General features: G+C 45.2%; 1 protein-coding gene across 1 annotated transcript in view; it reads right to left on the reverse strand.

Moving 5' to 3' along the window:
• The window catches only part of smyd3 (SET and MYND domain containing 3), a 949,011-nt gene extending 928,044 nt beyond the window's left edge, over positions 1-20,967 (reverse strand). The window contains exon 1 of the mRNA XM_069930861.1: positions 20,772-20,967. Coding sequence (XP_069786962.1) covers positions 20,772-20,932 — 161 coding nt within the window. The 5' untranslated portion in view covers positions 20,933-20,967. The remainder of the gene's footprint in view (positions 1-20,771) is intronic.
• Positions 20,968-22,946: the final 1,979 nt, after the last annotated feature.

The raw sequence follows: 22,946 nt of genomic DNA on the forward strand, positions 1-22,946 counted from the left end.
TCACACAAGGGCCGCTCACACAAGGGCCGCTCACACAAGGGCCGCTCACACAAGGGCCGCTCACACAAGGGCCGCTCACACAAGGGCCGCTCACACAAGGGCCGCTCACACAAGGGCCGCTCACACAAGGGCCGCTCACACAAGGGCCGCTCACACAAGGGCCGCTCACACAAGGGCCGCTCACACAAGGGCCGCTCACACAAGGGCCGCTCACACAAGGGCCGCTCACACAAGGGCCGCTCACACAAGGGCCGCTCACACAAGGGCCGCTCACACAAGGGCCGCTCACACAAGGGCCGCTCACACAAGGGCCGCTCACACAAGGGCCGCTCACACAAGGGCCGCTCACACAAGGGCCGCTCACACAAGGGCCGCTCACACAAGGGCCGCTCACACAAGGGCCGCTCACACAAGGGCCGCTCACACAAGGGCCGCTCACACAAGGGCCGCTCACACAAGGGCCGCTCACACAAGGGCCGCTCACACAAGGGCCGCTCACACAAGGGCCGCTCACACAAGGGCCGCTCACACAAGGGCCGCTCACACAAGGGCCGCTCACACAAGGGCCGCTCACACAAGGGCCGCTCACACAAGGGCCGCTCACACAAGGGCCGCTCACACAAGGGCCGCTCACACAAGGGCCGCTCACACAAGGGCCGCTCACACAAGGGCCGCTCACACAAGGGCCGCTCACACAAGGGCCGCTCACACAAGGGCCGCTCACACAAGGGCCGCTCACACAAGGGCCGCTCACACAAGGGCCGCTCACACAAGGGCCGCTCACACAAGGGCCGCTCACACAAGGGCCGCTCACACAAGGGCCGCTCACACAAGGGCCGCTCACACAAGGGCCGCTCACACAAGGGCCGCTCACACAAGGGCCGCTCACACAAGGGCCGCTCACACAAGGGCCGCTCACACAAGGGCCGCTCACACAAGGGCCGCTCACACAAGGGCCGCTCACACAAGGGCCGCTCACACAAGGGCCGCTCACACAAGGGCCGCTCACACAAGGGCCGCTCACACAAGGGCCGCTCACACAAGGGCCGCTCACACAAGGGCCGCTCACACAAGGGCCGCTCACACAAGGGCCGCTCACACAAGGGCCGCTCACACAAGGGCCGCTCACACAAGGGCCGCTCACACAAGGGCCGCTCACACAAGGGCCGCTCACACAAGGGCCGCTCACACAAGGGCCGCTCACACAAGGGCCGCTCACACAAGGGCCGCTCACACAAGGGCCGCTCACACAAGGGCCGCTCACACAAGGGCCGCTCACACAAGGGCCGCTCACACAAGGGCCGCTCACACAAGGGCCGCTCACACAAGGGCCGCTCACACAAGGGCCGCTCACACAAGGGCCGCTCACACAAGGGCCGCTCACACAAGGGCCGCTCACACAAGGGCCGCTCACACAAGGGCCGCTCACACAAGGGCCGCTCACACAAGGGCCGCTCACACAAGGGCCGCTCACACAAGGGCCGCTCACACAAGGGCCGCTCACACAAGGGCCGCTCACACAAGGGCCGCTCACACAAGGGCCGCTCACACAAGGGCCGCTCACACAAGGGCCGCTCACACAAGGGCCGCTCACACAAGGGCCGCTCACACAAGGGCCGCTCACACAAGGGCCGCTCACACAAGGGCCGCTCACACAAGGGCCGCTCACACAAGGGCCGCTCACACAAGGGCCGCTCACACAAGGGCCGCTCACACAAGGGCCGCTCACACAAGGGCCGCTCACACAAGGGCCGCTCACACAAGGGCCGCTCACACAAGGGCCGCTCACACAAGGGCCGCTCACACAAGGGCCGCTCACACAAGGGCCGCTCACACAAGGGCCGCTCACACAAGGGCCGCTCACACAAGGGCCGCTCACACAAGGGCCGCTCACACAAGGGCCGCTCACACAAGGGCCGCTCACACAAGGGCCGCTCACACAAGGGCCGCTCACACAAGGGCCGCTCACACAAGGGCCGCTCACACAAGGGCCGCTCACACAAGGGCCGCTCACACAAGGGCCGCTCACACAAGGGCCGCTCACACAAGGGCCGCTCACACAAGGGCCGCTCACACAAGGGCCGCTCACACAAGGGCCGCTCACACAAGGGCCGCTCACACAAGGGCCGCTCACACAAGGGCCGCTCACACAAGGGCCGCTCACACAAGGGCCGCTCACACAAGGGCCGCTCACACAAGGGCCGCTCACACAAGGGCCGCTCACACAAGGGCCGCTCACACAAGGGCCGCTCACACAAGGGCCGCTCACACAAGGGCCGCTCACACAAGGGCCGCTCACACAAGGGCCGCTCACACAAGGGCCGCTCACACAAGGGCCGCTCACACAAGGGCCGCTCACACAAGGGCCGCTCACACAAGGGCCGCTCACACAAGGGCCGCTCACACAAGGGCCGCTCACACAAGGGCCGCTCACACAAGGGCCGCTCACACAAGGGCCGCTCACACAAGGGCCGCTCACACAAGGGCCGCTCACACAAGGGCCGCTCACACAAGGGCCGCTCACACAAGGGCCGCTCACACAAGGGCCGCTCACACAAGGGCCGCTCACACAAGGGCCGCTCACACAAGGGCCGCTCACACAAGGGCCGCTCACACAAGGGCCGCTCACACAAGGGCCGCTCACACAAGGGCCGCTCACACAAGGGCCGCTCACACAAGGGCCACTCCATTTGTGCCCACTTTACTTTCAGTTGTTCCTACTATCGAATCCCAATTGGATTGTTGCGCTATAGCACCGACCCCCCCCCCCCCCACCCACAACAAATGCTCCTTGTTAAAACTCTTCTCCCCAACCCGGGCATAACGCTTTCTCTCCATGCAATTTGTTTGGTCATTAAATCCCGAAAAGTTAAGCATGCGAGACCCACTACCACGGGCTCTGCTGTCTTTTCTCACACACAAATTAAGATCCATTGAGTGTTTCTCTTCCATAAACTGCTTCTTTTTCCAATGCGATTGGAAAGGCAGTTTCCAATCAAGGCGTGAGTAACATTTCCAGTCCGATAGGACATCATGATTTAGATCAGATGCAATGGCTCAGTGGCAGAGCAGACTCAAGGATCTTATGGCCCATTACGGCACCTTTTTACAGTCTTATTCAACACCAGCAGTCATTGTGCATTGGAGATGCCCTTGGTCATCAGTATCACTCAACAAATCTATCGACTACTTAGGCAGCTCTGAAACAACTACTTCAGGAGAAAGGCAATGACCAAATTATCCCAAAACTTCAAAAAGGCACAGATTCTCTGACTAGCACAGTCCTTATAGAGGTGGATGAAAGATTCCCACGAAATATGAAACTAGTAAACAGCCAAATAGGTCCATAGAACATTACAACACAGGACCTTCAGCCCACAATGTTGCACCAATCTTTATACACCTACTCAACAAAGTAAGCGTTCCCAACTGCACACCCATAACCCTCTATATTTCTTGCATCCATATGCCTCTCTTGGAGTCTTTTCAACGGTCCTATTGTACCAGTCTCCTCCACCATGCATTCCAGGCACCAACTATTACGCGTCACAAAAAAAAATAACCTAGCCCTGTCGTCTCCCCAAAAAGTTCCTCCCCTTGTCCATCCTACCACTGTACTAATGTATCATTCTGTTCCATTCTCATGTGTTCAGCTTGCTTCCTTTAAAATCAGGAGTAAACAACTTTTTTGGAGACATGGTGAAGTACAGAGGGAAGAAGATTCACGTTGACATGAACCATTTTTTTTAATCTCAACCACAAGTTAATTTATTACATTATACCTAGTGTGGCAAAAGGGGTTCTTCTGTGAGCATTCCAACAGGCTACCTCCAACATTCAAAAGGCTGTTCAGATACAGAGGGCAGAGTAACAGTGAAAAGAATATACAAAATGTTGGAGAGCAGATCAGTTATATCAGAGGATCTGCTAGGGAGTTCATCACATTTTGCCATGCTTTGCCAGCTCCATCTTTTCAACAGAAACAAATGCTGTTATTCACATACCCAAAGGCAAACACAAGAACTAATTAACAACTTTGATACAGGCTGTAACCAAACACCAAAATAGTCTTGAACAAGAACATCAGCAGATGCTGGGGACAAGTGCAGTAATACACAACCGTACTGAAGTAACGCAGCATCCATGGGAAGTAAAAGGTAACCATTTCAGACCTGATAGTCTTCTCATTTGAAATGTATGCATTTAGGAGTTGCGGATTCAAGTGTTTGACAAGAAAGTTTGAGAAATCTCTTTGGGACTTAATTAGACATGGAAATTTAATGACAGTCTAGATCTAAATTCCAACAGTATAGCATAATTAATTTTGAATTTCCACTGCTTTATAAATTAAACTTAACTCATTAAAAGAATGCAAAATAATCTCTGCCTCCCAATACCATCGTCGCACTTCATTTTCTTTAGCTTTTTTGACCATTCAGTTCTATGATCACAAGCAAAAACTCCACCTCCTTTAATCATTTCCAAATGAAACTCATGAAAAGTCTGAACATTCAGAATTTATATTTGTCCAAATGCTGTCAATATTTCCTATTCGAAAAGCAAAAATGATGTGAACAGCATCCTGTCAACTCGCACATTACGTTTCCCGTACTTAATCCAGCCAGCTGATAAACAGGACCACCAAGTATGCACAGCACAGCTGTTAGTGCAACTACCTAAAATCAAACACCTTGACCACACTAGTGAACTTGCAGCTCCAAACTGACAGGTTAGGGCATTCATATTACAAACCAGATCTGGAATTTAAGAAGACTCCTTCCTGGACAAACCATACAAATTGCACTTTATAGACACAGCATTATCCAAACAAAGCACTTTCCCCACCCATCACAACTCATCTTCAACCCCACAGAAATTCTCAATAACTGTTAAGGTGCCAGGTCCCAGAACAACATAACAGGCAGGGTTCCCTCACGCTAAGCATGGATTAAATAGAGAGATTATGGGAAGGGAGACTGAAGAGACCATTTTCTCCGTTTCAATCTACAACTTTCTTCAAGTGTTCTCAGATTTACAATTTTCTACCAACCACTCCATCCACTGAGACAGCAACCAGTGCTAGAGACACATAAATAACATTCAGATATCTTCCAATTCTTGCAAGTAGACTCAAGACTTCCATCCTTGCCACTTTAGAAATAGGCTGTATGCTGACTGGTCCTTCGATATTACATTATTTACTGGGACAAAATGCTGGACAGCAAACGTAGTTAGAGAAACAAAGGTCTGCAGATATTGTGATTATAGTAAAAACACAGAAATGCTGGAGGAACTCAGCTGGTCTTGAGGATGTAAAGATACATTACGGGGCCTGAGCTCTTCTTCAAGGAAGAAGCAAAGACAGGAAGAGACAAGAATAACGAAATTGAAGACTGGCCAGGGAGGAGACCAGACCAACAAAAGGTGTTAATTGGGTATAAGAGGATCAGCACCTCATCTTCCATCTAGACACCCTTCAACCAGATGGCATTAACATCAACTTCTCTGGTTTCTGTTAAACCACGCCCCCCTTCCCCTTGTTGCCTTTTCCCCCAGCTGACTCCCTTTTCCCTCTGCCTCTCCTTTCACAGACCCAAAATCAATCCTCACCTCTCCTCATATCTGATTAGCACCTTTTGTTGGTCTGGTCTCCTCCCCCCAGCCAGTCTTCAGCCTTTATTCTTACACCTTCCTGCTCTTTGCTTAATCCTTGAAGAGCTCAGACCCAAAACGTCGGTGATATAGCTTTACCTCCTATGGACACTGCAAGACCGTCTGAGTTCCTCCCCCAGCAATACAGTTATCAGCATTCAATTCTTTCTGCTGATTCAGGGTAATCTATTGAAGCAAGATCACCGAATCAGGGGTTTTCAAACCATTTCCCACTCACACACCACTAAGCAATCTCTATGCCATAGGTCTCTGTGATTAGTAAGGGCTTGCTTAGGATGGTATGTGAGCGGAAAGAAAAAGTTTGAAAACCACTGTTTTAATCGTACCCAATTGACTCATTATGTGCAGGGTTTTGTACCTCCAAAAGAAATGGGCCAATGACAATTTTTCTCAATCAAAATATTTCAGTAACAATTAGGTCTCAAGCAGTGATTCTCATCCTTCCCTTCCCACTCACATACCACCTTAAGCAATCCCTTACTAATCACAGTGCACCAATGACTGTATTGTAATGGGTCATGGCTGTCACGTGGCAACACTGCCCACTACCAGTCAGAAGGTGCACCAAGGTTTGGCTCCGCCCCACCCATTAGTACACACAATGCCATTGGCTAATTTAAATACCTTTGTACTTGCCCTTGGGCCTTTGTAATCAACTTAACATTGCTGGCATTGAACCATTAAATTACCTGGGCTAGACCCTCCAGCACTATAAAGGGTGCCACATGTGCTCGGTTCTTTCTCTTTGCCATCTTCGAGGGACCACCCTGCTTCACTCCAAGTCGAGTACAGTGCAATTTTCCCACACTCGTCTATAAATTATGGACATGTGTTATTCCTGTTATCGTTTCCCCATGCTCAACCTTTGTAAATAAAATCATTTACTACTAGACTGCATTCAGAGTCCTTGCTTTTAAAACCCATTGAATCTCACTCAGAACACTGGCATCTGATTATTTCAGGTGGTACGTAATTGGAACCACTGACCTAATCAAATCATGGACAGTTGAAAACCCAAACAATCCGCAAAAGATCTTAGCATTTCAAACTGCTACTGCAAGCAAGTGGTTGGCTGCAGAATTGTCAAATATCCTCGAGGAGGTGCATCTTTGGTGAAAGCTGACCTTGGAGTTTTAAAAGAGAGACGTTGCATGGAAGGAAGACGAGACCATCAGGACCTCTCAACAACTTAGCCTTCACACTGTCTTCCCTATTCTTAGGTTCTGGGCCAGGCAAGAAATAATGACCAGATGTAATCCTCATGCTGAACTTTGCACCACTGATTTAAATACATGCTCTTCATCACCAATACTTCACATAATACTGAGTTAAACACCTTTTATTGGTCTGGATTCCTTCCCCCAGCCAGTATTGTCTGTATTCTGATATTTCCTGTTTTTTTTTTCCCCTCATTCAGCTTATTCTTTGAAAAAGACCTCAGGCCCGAAACATCGGCAATATATCTTGTCTCCTATGGACGCTGACAATCCACTTGAGTTCCTCCAGCATTTCAGTGTTTTTGCTGACTACTCCTTGGATTAAGATTCTCCTTGAAACCCCTTGTGTTTTTACTCGTGAATAAACAATGGTCACATCAACGCATGGTGATCTTCCCCATCAACTCCACAATTTCTGCTCAAATACCCCAATATATTCTGCCCCTCACTTCCATCTTTCTCCCTTCCCTCAGGCCTCCACCACAGCCTCCTCTGCACTGCAATCTAATCAGGTCCTGCGTAACATTAGCAGTCAAAGGTCTACATCTCATCGGTTCACAGAATAGATCCCCACGAACATTATTTATTAACTCACTCTGCATAAAGCCATTTTATTAAAGTTTAATGCCCCAAGCCATTCGAGAAAGTGGAGATTTAAAAATTCTGCTTCTTCTCCCTCTCAAGCTCAGGTGATCCTTGATTCAGATACCAGATCTCACAAGACAGGCAGCTGACCTGTTCTCAGGACTTTGCCTACAGTGAATCAAAGCAAGCATCAACATTAAAATCAGGCCACTAGTGGCCACTGAAACAAGGTCAATGATAGGGGAAATGCAAATATTCGACCCGTTTCATGATTTAAAGGAAACTGGGCAAGAATAGGATTAAAAGAGTTAGATCCTCTCATGACAGCTAGCATTAACCAGTTGAACTTGCTGTTTGCTCTACAGTTCATAACCCCTGGAATTTTAGCCTCAATTTCTCTTTTCTACCAATACATCAGATTTACTGGGGATCAAATGCCAAGGTCTATAATAGTAATATAACTCATTTGCACATCTTTTCACCATTACACTGCTCAATTACAAATAAATCTCCCAGACACAAAACAAGAGTTAAAGTGGTTATAGCAGGACCTCTGCTCTCCTACCCTTGTAACGCATGACAATACTGCCACCTGACGGCTGGAAGAGACAGTTCTGTTCATCCTGCAGATGACCTTTCTTTCTTCCAACAATCCAAAGTACAAAAGCAAAGACAAAAGTGAGCATTCGTACCCGACACAAACTCAGGACTCCCAATGGCAATGAAATACATGTTATCTTTCAAAGTACAACCTCTGTTGAAATTTAGACGGCCAGAGCTGCATAGAGTCCTCCAAATGCAGCCTCACCAGTACCTCCTAAACCTCCGAAACCAATGGCAACATTCCATTTGCCTTCCTGATAGCCCGCGGCCCCTGCAAACTCACCTTTTGTGATTCACGCACCAGCACCCCCAAGTCCTTCTGCACAGCACCATGCTGCATTTGGTTGCCCTTGAAGTACAGGAATAGTCTGATCTTCCATATTTCCTTCCAATGTGAAGGACCTCACATTTACCAACATTGTACTCCATTCCCCAGACCTTAACCCATCTATATCTCTGCATATTCAACAAAAAATATAACCATATACAGCACAGAACAGGCCAGTTTGGCCCTACTAGTCCATGGCGGAACAAATCCCCAACCTCCTAGTCCCACTGACCAGCACCTGGTCCAGACCCCTCCAATTCTTTCCCCTCCATGTAATTATCCAGTCTTTCCTTAAATGTAAATAATGTCCCTGCTTCAACCACCTCTGCCGGAAGCTTATTCCACATCCCAACCACCCTTTGCGTGAAGAAATATATCAAACAGAGATTATGGGAGCTAAAATAAAATGAAAAACATGATCTAAATGGTGAGAGATGACAGAGCTCGGAGGTGCAGAATGATCAGCATGAGCCAGTGCAATGATGCACAAAAAGCAGGTATCACAGCTAATTAGCAAAGTTATTATATTTTGACAGAGGACTCCAATACAACAAGAGGGTGCCTTTGCTTCAGTTATAAAGGGCATTGTTGAGACTACATCTGGAGGGCAGCGCTGGTCTCCATATTAGGAAAGAAAATGTTAACTCTGTGGAAACAATGTAGAGAATTACAAAACTAATAGTTGGAATTAATGGGTTGTCCTACGAGGAAGAGTTGAATAGAATAGAGTTCCACTTGTGGGAAAAGCTGTCTAAAAATAAGGAGTTACCCTATTTCACATAGGAGAAGTGAAACTTTTTGCCCTGCAAGTTTTAAGAGACTGAGGAGTTTCCTTATAGAAGTCCATATCCATAAAACTTGGGATGTTTATAATGTAAATAGCTATTGTCTTGGGCATAGATTGAAGATGAGAAGGGTGTTACGAGCCCAGAGGATTTCAAAACCCAGCAGCAATAGAAATTCATCAAGACAATGTTACTTAAACAAAATTTGCTTTTAATTTTCTTTAAACATAATAACAAGATCAAACTTTAACATTACTATTAACTTAACACCCTCCTAATTCTAAACGCACGTGTATGCTATGTGCATATGGTCAGGAAAGTTCTTTGATTCACAGTCCAATCTCACTCCTCCTCCAAGTTCACTGGTATCAAGCAATTCTCATACTGTGCAGAGAATTTAATATTTAGGAATCTCCACCAGGCTCTGCTGCTTAAAGTTAAATGGTTACCACTCAAGAAGATTCTTGCTGATTTCAGAGAGAGATTTGTTGCTCGTTGGACACACACAAACTGATTTCCTCCAATCAGTCACTTCAATGTCTTGTCAAAGAAACTTGCCCCATCATGGGTTTTCCAAATGATAACCTCTTCTTCCAGCTCACCACAGGGTTCCTCTTGTTTCCCTTATTTCAAGAGAAACAATCTGGCCAGCCATTTCCTCTTGTAAGGACTACAAAGGTTTGAACAGGCGGAACTCACAACCCATCTTCAAAATGGGGTTTTCAACAAGCTGCCAGCTTGCCATGCTGCAGACTCAACTGTTACTGTACAACTGAAGAATCCTGTGTTTTTTTTCCCCTCTCTTTGCTTGTAAGAACCGAAACCTCTCCCAAGGCTCCAAGTCCCATCTTTGAAAGATCTTATCAGCACTTCGGCCTGGAATTTTCCATTCGCACCTGCTTTTGAAACTCTTTCCAAAGCAGTTTCATTGTCTTTTGCAAAGCCAACCAGAACCTTGTAATTTAAATGAAGTGCCTTTTGTGAAGTGACCTGCACTAAACTCCCATAATCTCTTTTAAACACACACACACACACACACACACACACACACACACACACACACACACACACACACACACACACACACACACACACACACACACACACACACACACACACACACACATACATATATAAAACCTGTAACAGGGGAAGAGTTGAAATGGAACTGAGGGCCACCTTCTTCACAGATGGGCATACGGAACAACCTGCCAGGCAAAATGGTAGAGGCAGGGATAATTACAATGCTTAAAAGACATATACACGGGTTCAAGGATAGGCATGCTTAAGAGAGATATAGGCCAAATATAGCTAACATTGACAACTTGATCACAAGGACGAGTTAAGCTGAGAGTCTGTATCTGTTCTGCAAATCTGATTGAGTGCCCTTCAAATTCTCTTCCTCAGAAGTCAGTAAAGTAAGATACAGATATTTTAAGGTATTTAGATACATAACGTAGAACAGTACATGCAGCACAAGAAATAGGGCCTTCAGACCACGAGGCCTATGCTGACCACGCTGCTTGCACATGATACATATCTCTACCATTCTTCCCATATTCTTGTGTCTATCTCGCAGCCTCTTCAATGTGACTATTTTATCTGTTTACACCAAGCTTAAGGTTATCATCGACTGATTGTACAAGTACAACCTAACAAAGCAGCATTCTCTGGTCCTCAGTGTGAAAGCATGCATGCACAAGATAACATATGCAGTACATATAGGCATGCAGAAAAAGAAATAAATATTGTTTAATTAATAGTGAAGTCTCAGAGGGTTTGGATGAGTAGTTCATTCAATCGTTCAGCATTCTCACTAACCATGGGGAGAAGCTGTTCCTCAGCCTGGTGGTGCTGGTTCTGATCCTCCTGTATCTCTTTCCCAACGGCAGTAACCAAAAGATGCTGTGTGCAGGGCGACAGGGATCCTCAACAATTTTATACGCCCTCTTCAAACAATGATCCTGATCGATCACATTGATGGGTTGCGGAGGGGTAAGATGTTCACCCCCGTGATCCTCTCTGCTGCTCTTATGATCTTGTGGATTGACCTGCAATCCACTGCTTGCCAGCAACTATACCACACTGTGATGCATCTGGACAGGATGCTCTCAATAGAACTCCTGTAGAAAGATAACAGAACGGAGGCCAGTAATCTTGCCCGCGTCAGTCTTCTCATTAAGTGCAGCCACTCGTGCGTCTTATGACAAGTGATGAGATGTTGTGCGTCCAGGATAGGCCACTTCTTAAGTGGGCACCAAAGAATTTGGTGCACACTACTATGAGAATTAATGTGTAGTGGAGGGTGGTAACTGCTGTTCCTCCTGAAGTCCGTGATCATGTCTTATCCACGTTGACTCAGGTTGTTCTTCTCACACCACATCATGAGATTTTCCATCTCTTCTCTGTTGTGCAACTCATTGATGTTGCACGAGGCCAACTTCTGTTGCATCATCTGCTAATTTGAGGACTCTGTTGAAGCTAGATTTGGCAATATAGTCATGGGTAAGTAGCATGAACAGTAGCAGACTGAGCTTACAGCCCCATGGTGCGCCAGTGCTCAATGTGATGGTGCTGGACATTCTGCTACCAATCCAGATGGATGTGGTCTTTCCGTTAGGAAGTCCAGAATTCAGTTACAGAGAGGAGTGTTGAGTCCCAGCGAGGACAGCTTCTCCACCGGCCTCTGGTGAGTGATTGTGTTAAATGCTGAGCTGAAGTCAATGAATAGCAACAGTGCACCCGAGGCATCAGGACAGAGTGACGGGACAAGGCATCATCAGTGGAGCAATTTAGTCCATCAGCGAATTGAAATGCGTCCAGTGTCTCTGGGAGATGTGCTTTGATGCATTCCATCATCAGTCTCCTCTTGGCAGCCCATTCCAGGGGCTGACCACCTTCTGTATAAAAAGCCTGCCCTGCAAATCTCCTTTAACCTTCCACACCTTAAACACATGGATCCTTTCTAATCAGTTCTCCATCACTAATGCAAAGCTCACTGTGAAACAATTTCTTGGATTATTATTCTTTACCATCATGAACAAAGAAACAATATCTAGCCTCCAGTCCTCTCGCACCTCATTGTGGCAAGTGATGATACAAAGATCTTCGTCAACCTCTGCAATCTATTCACATCTCTTTCAACGGTATGGGATATATCCCGGCAGGCCCCAGGGGCTTATCCACTTTCATAAGACCCAGCACCATCTCTTTATTGATCTCAAAATGCCCCATCGCATTAGTATTCCCCACATTATACGCTCTCTCACTGTCCTCCATGCCCTTCTTCTCCCTGTGAAGACTGATGTAAAGTACTCATTTAGTACCTCATCGACTTCCTTGGCCTCCAACTATAAATTTCATTTGTCAAGTAATCCCATCTTTTCCATCGTCGTAATCATTCGCCTAGTCTTTCCTTTCAGACTTGCTGGTCAGCTCAGCTGCCATCTGTTCTTGCTGCCACCATAGGAAGGAGGTAAAGGTGCCACAGGGCTCCTACCTCAAGGTTCAAGAATAGTTGCTGCCCCCTCAGGCTCATTCAGAGACTCATTCAAGGATAAAAACCTTTGCTCTTGATTTTTCTGAATATTTATATTTCTGTATTTGCAGTTTGTTTGCATTTCTTTCTTTATATACATTTTTCTTTGAATACAGTTACTAGATTTCAGATTTATTGTCAGAGTACATCACATACATCCCTGAGATTCCTTTTTCCTGTGGGCACAGCAGAATTACTACTAATTGGTAGTACAAAAAAAAAACTGTACATTGTGTAAAACATGTAAACAAAGAATTGTAAACAGCAAACAAATTCAAACAAACTGACTGCAATACAGAGAGAAAAGAAAATCAATGAAGTGCATAAGTAAGTCCTTAAACGAGTCCCTGATTGAGTTTGTTGTTGAGGAGTCTGATGGTGAAGGGGTAGCAGGTGTTCCAGAACCTGGTGGTGTGAGTCTTGTGGTACCTATACCTCTTTCCCGATGGCAGCAGCGAGAACAGAGCATGGGCTGGGTGGTGTGGGTCTTTGATGTTTGCTGCTGCTCTCTGATGGCAGCATCCCCTGTAGATCTAATCAGCAGTGGGAAGGGTTTTGCCTCTAATGTCCTGGGCTGTGTCCAATATCTTTTAGAGGGCTTTACACTCAGGAGGATTGGTGTTTTCATACCAGACTAAGATGCACAGACCAGTCAAGCACACGTTCCACATCAGGGTTTCTGGTGTCATCCTAAGCCTTCGAAAACTCCTGAGGAAGTAGAGGCGCTGACGTGCTTTTTATTTTTATTTAAACTGCACATTATCCAAATTTTATTTGTATAACAGTACAGGATTCAAATTGGATGTCTTTATTGACAGGTAGCACGTGTTGCAGATTTATTTAGGAATACTCTTGAAAGCTTCTTGGATGAATTTCTCCAGCATACAGATACCTTCAACACTGTCTACTCAAATAGCAATAGCTGGCTTGCAACATCCAGATTGTATCAGCAGTGTTTACTCATGGATTGTAATCTCATCAGTAGAATGTTGTTCTCAGCAATATTCCCTTTGCTTCCACCTTGAGCTGAAAGCACCAATCTTCTCGAGCAAGCTGCTTCATCCTGAAACACGGTTTTCAGTTACACCCTGCCATTCAAGAGACTAACAGGCTTAAATCTGGACACTGCCACACAACTGAGGATGGTGCTTCACAGCACAAATCTTTTCAACCATAGTGTGATTTGGCTGTTCTCCTCATCGGCGGCAGGAAAAAGAGCTCTGACATGCTTTCTTCATGATGCCATTCATATGTTGGGTCCGGAAAAGATCCTCTGAGATAGTGACTTCCAAGAACTTAAATTTGCTCACGCTCTCCACCTCTGATCCCCCGATGATTACTGGATTTTGTTTCTTGAAGTCAACAATCAGCTCCCTAGTTTTGGTGACATTGAGTACGAGGTTGTTGTTGGACCATCCTGCCAAGTTTTCAATCTCCATCCTATGTGCTGACTCATCCCTTCCTTGAAACAACCCACTACCGTGGTATTATCAGAAGATTTATAGATGGTGTTATGGTCATATGGAGCTATACAGTTGTAGGTGTCAAGTGAGTAGAGGCTAAGAATGCAGTACTGATGCTCCATTACTGATGGAGATTGTGGAGAAGATGTTCTTATTAACCTTCACTGATAGAGGTCTGGAGATGATGAAATCCATGATCCAATTACACAGTGGGGTGTGAACTCCCACATCTTGCAGTTTGTTGATCAGTTTTGAGGGGTTGATGGTGTTAAATGCCAAACTGTAGTCATTACAAATTCTGCTTGGCCCGCAGGAAAAAGAATCTCATGAGTGTAGTTGATGTTCAGTATGTACTCTTGACAAGGAATTAGAATTTATTGTCATGAACACGTGCCACAAAACTCATTTTGTGGCAGCAATTAATGTGTATTACATGGACAAAATTGCTATAGATTACACTTCCAAATACACTATTTTCAATAAATAAACTACTGCAAAAATGGGGGGGGGGGGGGGGGGTTGGGAATGAGTTGGTGTCTGTGGTTCACTGTCCATTCAGAAAACTGATGACAGAGAGGAAGAAGCTGTTTTTGTACCTTAGTGGATGTTCATCCTTCCTGATGGCAGCAGAGTAAAGAGGGCATGACGTGGGTGGTGAGAACCCTTGATGATAGAGTCTGGTTTCTCAAGGCATTTATTCTTTTTTTTTCAAAACTTTATTTATTAATTTTAACATATGAAGAAAGTAAGTAATTCACGTGCAGAAAAAATACAAAATAAAGTAATACCAGTACAAAGTAACATAGTTAATACAATACCAATCTCGGCATCTCCCCCTAACAACTAAAAACTAAGACTAAAAAAAAACTATTTTTAACCCCTAAACCCCCTTCCCCACCCCCACAATAAAGAGTGAAGAATTAATACTATTAGTATAATAAAAATATATATATATCTTTAAAAGATCAATATATATAAAAAAAACAAAAAATATTAATTAAGTATTAATTATTAATCAAAAAAATTTTTATTATATAATATATGAAAAAACAAAAACAAAAAGAACTTAAATGAAAAAAACCAGCTAATAATTTTAAAAAACTAAAAAAGAAAAAACATATATATAGAAAAAATATAATTTAAAAAAGTTTTTTTTTAAAGAAAAAAAATGATTAATTCAAACTTATTTAAATTGTATATAATCAATAAATGGGGTCGACTTTAACTCGTAAAAAGACATCTTATCTTGTGTAGAAAAAGATATTCTTTCCATAACCAAACAAAACTTCATCTCTGAATACCACCTATCTAAAGACAATACATTCCTATTCTTCCAAGTAATCGCTATACATTTCTTGGCCACTGCCAGCGCTAAGTAAATAAAAGAGATCTGGTAATTATCTAATTCTAAATCAATCAACGGTTGCATATTCCCTAATAAAAATATATCAGGGTCTAATACAATATGAAGATTATATAGATTATTAAATACAGATTGAATACCTTTCCAAAATTGTTGTAACCGATCACACAACCAAACAGCATGTAAAAAAGTACCAGAAACCTGATCACAACGAAAACAAAGATCTGACTTACTAAAACCAAATTTTTTTAATTTTTCAGGTGTTAAATATAATTGATGTACAAAACTATAATTAATCATCGCCAATCTAGCATTAATCAATTTTCGAACACTATTACGGCAGATTTCAGACCAATCAAGGCACTTATTCTTGTGTATGTCCTAATGGAGTGAAAACTGATGCCTGTGATGGCGCTGGCCAAGTTCCCAACTCTGTCCTCTCCCTGTCCTGTGAATTTCCACCTCCATACCAAAGTGATGCAACCAATCAGCATGCTCTCCAGGATACACCTGTAGAAATTTGCAAGTCCATTCAGAAAACTGATGGCAGAGAGGAAGAAGCTGTTGGTGACATACCAAATCTTCTCAAACTCCTCACCAAGTACAGCGGCTGGCGAGCCTTCAACATGATTGATCAGCATGAAGATTTTTAGGATTGATCTGCAGAGGTGTTCACACCCAGGAATGAATGGGGCACAATGCACATGTGTGAACTGGGGAGCAGCCCGTTCGTAAGTACGGGTTGCTCGCAACCTGACTATAAGGGGCACTGGGCAATTTCTGCTGATTGCGAATTTTTGTCTGCTTTGCAGTAGACTAAAGGAAATTTCATGCAACATCGTATATCCTGAAAATAAAAAAAAGTCTTGAATCTTGAAGAATTTAACCTGGATCACTGGCACTGCAAGGCAACAACCTTATCAGATATACCACACTACTCAACTTTCAGTGCAGAGAAACAAGTGCTAATTTCACAAGACCATTTGGGATTCAAATCCAGTTCCAAAAATCTGTTATAACAATGAACATGTTAGATTACAGTATTTGCTAATCCCTCATACAAGAAGAAAGCCAGTTTCTATTTCATTCTGTTCTCACATCAACACAATCAATATTCCACAAGCCACTGAAATTCTCACATCGTGAAGGGCAAGTGGGATTTTGTGATGAGATTTAGTTTTACCAGAGATAGGCACATTATAAATTAGTTTTTTTTTTAATTAAAAAGAAAGCAAATTAATTTGAACAAGTATTCACTAAAACATTTTTGAGGATGCATACATGATCATTTTACACAAGGCAACATAATGAAATTCACAAGTGGGACAGGGTAAGGGGAACAAGCATGATTGTATTCATTAAAAATTTAAAGATAGACATGTGTATACATTGTGAGCATTTAATCTAACCCTCTCAAAAGAATCAAATTAAAATCAAGAGAAATAGGAAAAGAAAATAAATTCTACCCAAACATAGTTATGGGCATTTAGGGTTTTCTTCTACAGAAAGTATGCAATAGTTACATATTCATCGTGGGTTTACAGGATGCTGCCAGGGATGTAAAATAATGGTATATTATACGAGGCTGCACGAGCATTTTTGTGGTCCCAGAGCTCATTTCATGCAGGTTTTTGCAGCAATGAAGTGTTTCAATTAAATTAATTTAAAAGGGACTACAATACCGATACACTATCAATAATTACCAAAAGGCTGGAGCTGCTGGCTTTTAATACCATAACACTTGGACCATGCTCCTGGCCTGATCCCAGGACTCGTACTGAGGGAGGGATTTGGCTTAACTGCCTTTATTAGGGGATTCCAGAGGGTGGAGTCACTGAGGGAAGGCGGGCCAGTAACCAAGTAAAAGTAAACAGTGTTGCATCACCTCAAGTACTTCCTTTGGTTGTGGTGTCAGTGAAAAAGAGACCATCAGTTTAAAATTATCACAAAATGAATGAGGAGCTGTAGAAATTGGTGGTCTCCTTTTGCAGAGTTGTTAGAGAAAAGGGCAGGAAAAAAAATTCACAAACACTGATACTGGAAGTTCTTGAAGGTGGGAATAATTCAATTAAATGATAATGGTCATGTCTTTCTCTTGGCCAAACAGCTTGATGCTGATCAGAATTGGATTGGAGTTTGAATCCTGTGCTGTCTGTAAGGAGCTTGTATGTTCTCTCGGTGTCTGAGTGGGTTTCCTCCCACCGTTAAAAAAGGTGCCGGGGGTGTAGGTTCATTGGGGGGTAAATTGGGCAGCATGGACTCGGGTGCTGAAATGGCCTGTTGTTGTGCTATATGTCTAAATAAAATGACACCAAAGACTCTAGAAAGCTTCTACAGGTGTACTGTGGAAAGGATTCTGTAAAAACTATAATTCCATGAATGCATTTAAGATTGTTCAAGCGCACTTCTATAACTTCAAGCCACTTGATTTCCATCTGTATTCGTTATCCATCCACGACATTGGCTCATCTTGTTTGTCATTTAATTTCTACTTTTTTTTAAATATATAATTTTCCTTGGGACTGGAGGCCACACCCAGTCTGACCTGCTGGACATGCCTTCCTGCTCTCCATTTCTCAACTTGTAATGCAACTAATTGAACCCAGAGACTTGCAAGGCGGGAAAACCAGGGTTTATATTGGGATAGGTGAGGGTAGAGCCGGCCCTCTGAACAATACATAGACAGCAAATTCCAGTTCACTGCACAACTCTTGCATTTTTTTTTTGTCCGTGTTCTTACTCTCCTATCCACTAATTCTCTGGATAATCTTGCCCCTGCAGTTATGAGTTTCACCGGAGGCCTCCCCATTCCCTGAAATCAAAGAAGCTTTTGTTCCAGTTCTGATAAACATATTTTTGACCTTTCTCCTCCCCAAATACAAGTCTAACCTGCTGAGCACTTTTCCTCCAGTGTTTTCTTTAGATTTAAGATTTCTAGCTTGTGTTTATTAACTTTATTGAAGAGGCAACACTCAACCTCCTTTTGGAAAAAATTGGACAGAGGTGGGATACATACTTCACATGCTCTCAATCACTTCAACAACTTCCAGTTCCCTGGCTAACCATGACATGGGATCAACTATTACTCAAGTATATATGGTACACGGAAGTGTATGCAGGTAAAACACATCGACTCTTCCTCCATGACTTTGGTGCAGCCTCCTGCACCCCCGTGATAAAGTTTGTCAACTTTACCCACTTTGCTGCTGACTTCCACCCTGACATCATCATATTCACTTGGTTCATCTATGGCAACACTCCTTTCTTCATCTCATTTTCCATCTCAGGAGACAAACCATCCAGATACATTTTTTTTTTATAAACCCATCAACTCCCACAGTAATCTTGCCAACACCTCTTCCCACCCTTTTCCCTGTCAGAATTCTATTTCTTTCTCTCAATTCCCAGGATGAGGTCTTCCATTCTAGAACATCTGAGATGAGTCAGCATCCAGGAGGGAGATTGGAAACTTGGCTGAATGGTGCAACAACAACAACAACCTCGCACTCAATTTCACCAAACCAAGGAGCTGTTGATGGACTTCAGGAGGGAAAAACCAGAGGTGTACGATCCAGATGTTAGCCCTTCTACTTTCTCAGGTATTTGCGAAGGTCTGGTAGGACATCAAAAACCTTGGCAACTTCTACAGATGTGTGTGGAAGCATACCCAACAGCCTGGTATGGAGACAGCTTAGTATGTCACAGGTAAAAACCATTAAGAAATCTACATGGAATGCTGCTGTCAAGGATCCACACCACCAGGACATGCTTTGTTCTCGCTGCTGCCATCAAAAAAGAGGTATAGGTGCAGCAAGACTCGCATCACCAGGGTTCTTGAGTAGTTTTTTTTTCCCCACTACAATTAGTGAAAATTCAGATCCACCAGGAAAATAATCTCAGGGTTTTACGTGATGTCATGTCCTCTGACAATCATTCTAAACTTTGATGAACTCCTTCAGAAAACGTGGCTTCCCATCATCTGCCAAAAACTCAATCCTCACCAACATCTGCTCTATTTCCCGCACATCTGCCCTGGCCCCTTCCGCCCCGAGATGCAACACAATTCCCCTTGACCTCACTTCCCATCTATCGACACATTAACCGCCACCTACAACAGGATCCCACCAACAGACACACACTCTTCTCCCACCTGCATTCTGTTCAGATTGCTCCCTCCACGACTCCATGGACCACTCATCCTTTCCCACATCACCATCTTGGCCTTGTGACCACATGGAATTATGCATTTGCACCAACAGCCCTTCGAAGTGAAGCAACTCTACTTTTGAATCGACAGGGATCATTTACTGCAGTCCATGCTGTCTCTTGTACATCGGGAAGATTGGGAGATCGTTTCGTTGAGCACCTTCGCTCTGTCCACTGTAATAGCAACGGTCAATCATTTCAATGCCACACACCTTCGCCAGACCAACATTGTTATGTAAATACATCTGTGTACATATTACATCATGCCCTGGGTGCTGACATTGTCACTCATACATTGTGCGCTGGGGGAACCATCTTCAACTTGTATTAAACCATGACTCCATATGTTACCACAAATACATAACAAACATGGCCTGGTATACTGCCGAACCAAGGCCACCCACAAATTAGAGGACTATCAGCATGCAGAGAGGAGCGCAACAGGCTGAGATTGTAGTAAAAACACCAAAATGCTGGAGGAACTCAGCTGGTCAACAACACCATGAACAACATCATGCATTCCATCTGAGCAGTCCCCAACCACACAGCATCAACATCTCCAATTTACATTCAAGTGTATGTACATGTAAGATAAACCCCTTCTCTTTTCCCATCCCTTCTCCTCTTCCCTTCGGCTGCCCACCCACTTCCCACCCTTCTCCTATCAAGAGAGTCCCCCCATCTCAGGTTTTTTCTCCCACTTCCTTATCGGTTAACCTGTGTCTCCCCCCACCCCACCTTTTATTCAGGGCTCCTTGTTTCCTTATTCTGACGAAGGGCTCAGACCCGAAACGTTAGTTTCCTTTTACTCTATAAGGCTGCTGAGTTTCCCCAGCACATGAGTGAGTTGCAAACTACAAGTCTGAGATCGTATATTTCAGACCATGGTACTTCTTGCGCAGCGAGGTGAACCAAAGCAGGCGCACGTTAGCATCACGACCGAGAGTGTGACCGGTCCATGGCAAGCCTCGTCCATGTGCAACACCCCGCGAGTGAGACAGCCACAGTACCTGGAAAAGCAGTGTTCGCAAACGGACCCTCTGGCTCTCTTGGAGGGAATGCAAGCATAGGGCAGCGCGGAATAGAGGAGCTGCCCGGGTGCGAGAGCTGCGGTCACCCTCAGACCTTCTCCCCGGTGTCCACAGCTACTCCGCTGCAAGTAACGCGCCATCCTGCCCCACGGGCAGCTGATTTGGAATCCGGAGACAGCCGCGTTCCGTACGTCACCGCGTTCCTCTCCCCGCCCCCGACGTCGGAGTTGAAGGTCACATGGTGAGCAGCCCTGTCACATGATTTAAAAAAAAAGATACTGTTACCTGGACTGGTCAGACTGGGTATTGCTACTGAATCAGAATTTATCGTCACGAAATTCGTTGTCTTGAGGCAGTATCACAGTGTAAACATTTATATAAACCACATTTCAAGATAAATAAGTCAAAGTCAAAGTGAGGCAGGGTCTGTGATTTAGGAATCTGATGGGTCCTGCTGAGAACTCGTCAACTGGCTCCTGTCCCTTGATTCCCCGAGTGAAGAGGGCATAGCCTGGGTGGGGGGTCCTTGAGGATAGAGGCTGCTTTCTACAGATGCCACCTCTCGTGGTGAAGACGAGTGCCCGTGATGGCGGTGACAGAGTTCTGGAAGTTTCCTTGTCCGGACGGTTGGCACCTCTGTGCCAGACAGCGATGCAACGAGACAGAATCCTTTCCACAGTACTCCTGTAGAAGCTTCCGAGAGTCTTTGGTGTCATTTTATTTAGACATACAGCACAATAACAGGCCATTTCAGCACCTGAGTCCGTGCTGCCCAATTTACCCCCAAAGAACCTACACCCCCGGCACCTTTTTTAACAGTGGGAGGAAACCAAACCCCCTGGAGGAAACCCACTCAGACACCGGGAGAACCTACAAGCTCCTTACAGACAGCACAGGATTCAAACTCCAGTCCAATTCTGATCGCTGGTGCTGCAAAGGCATTGCGCTAACAGCTATACCAACCAAATCTCAAACTCCTCACAAAGTATAGACCCTGGCGAGCCTTCTTTGTGATTGCATCGACAAAGAGGCTCCAGGACAGATCCTCAGAGATGTTGGAATTTGAAGTTTTTGAGCCTCTCTCCAATGCTGACCCCTCGATGAGGACTGGGTCGTGTTCTCCTAACTTACTCCTGAAGTCCACAATCATCTCCTTGGTTTTGCTAACACTGAGTGCAAGGTTGTTGTTGTGACACCATTCAACTCACTGATCTATCTCTCGCCAGTACGCTTCCTCATTGTCGATCCTCAACCCATCCAATTACACCCCACAGTTATTTATAAAAAAAGGCATGGTAAAGAAATAAACTGTAAAATGATGGAAGCAGTCAGTATATTTTTGTTTTTACAAGGTCGACTTATACGTTGAATCAGCTTTTCAGGGTGGACATACAGCAAATCAACATGGATTGGAGCTGAATTTAAGGTTTCAAAAGTATATCAGGTGTATCAGTTGACCCCCATTTTTTGAGAATGAGATAGGATCAGAATGAGGGCCTTCAATGTTCACCAGAGACTGAGACTTTAGTCTATGTGAGGTCAGTATAGAATATGCTTATGCACTGGTTCATAAGAAAGAGGAAGTGCTGGATCTTTTTAGGAAAAGAAGAAAATGGTAGTGCTGCCAGAGCTGCTGTTATGCCAATGCTGCCACTGGTGTGGACACACGGAGAGCAGGAACTGGAGACACAGCACTTCCCCGCACGGTCCAACCACCCAGTTTTACTGCCATCAGCTCTGTTCAGCCTGTTAAAGGAGCTCATGGTGGTTTTATTTAAAATCCTGCGATCAATGGGTCCGGATCCAAGATGGTGGTGCCTATGATTGGCAGCAGCTATAAGGGATTGCAGACTCCAGGGAAGCAGAGGACTGGCGAAGGGCACCAAAAAATGGAGAGAACACTCCCTGTTTCCTTGAAAACACCCCATTTTCCTTGAGAAGAAGCAGAGGAGATGACCCATGGCACGGGTGATCACAGCAGCAGACCAGCGAGGAGCTCTGCGGCTGAGGAACCCACTCTGGCTGCGGGCTGCTGGAGACTGCAGTCAAAGGATTCACACCAAGCTGCTGACTGTTGGAGACTGGCTCAAGACTAGCTGAAGGGGTACCAGGTATCAGAACCGTGATGCAAGAGGGTGCTGAAGGGTTCCTAAT

The sequence above is a fragment of the Narcine bancroftii genome, chromosome 4 (genome assembly GCF_036971445.1).
Source record: "Narcine bancroftii isolate sNarBan1 chromosome 4, sNarBan1.hap1, whole genome shotgun sequence".
NCBI classification, from domain to species: domain Eukaryota; kingdom Metazoa; phylum Chordata; class Chondrichthyes; order Torpediniformes; family Narcinidae; genus Narcine; species Narcine bancroftii.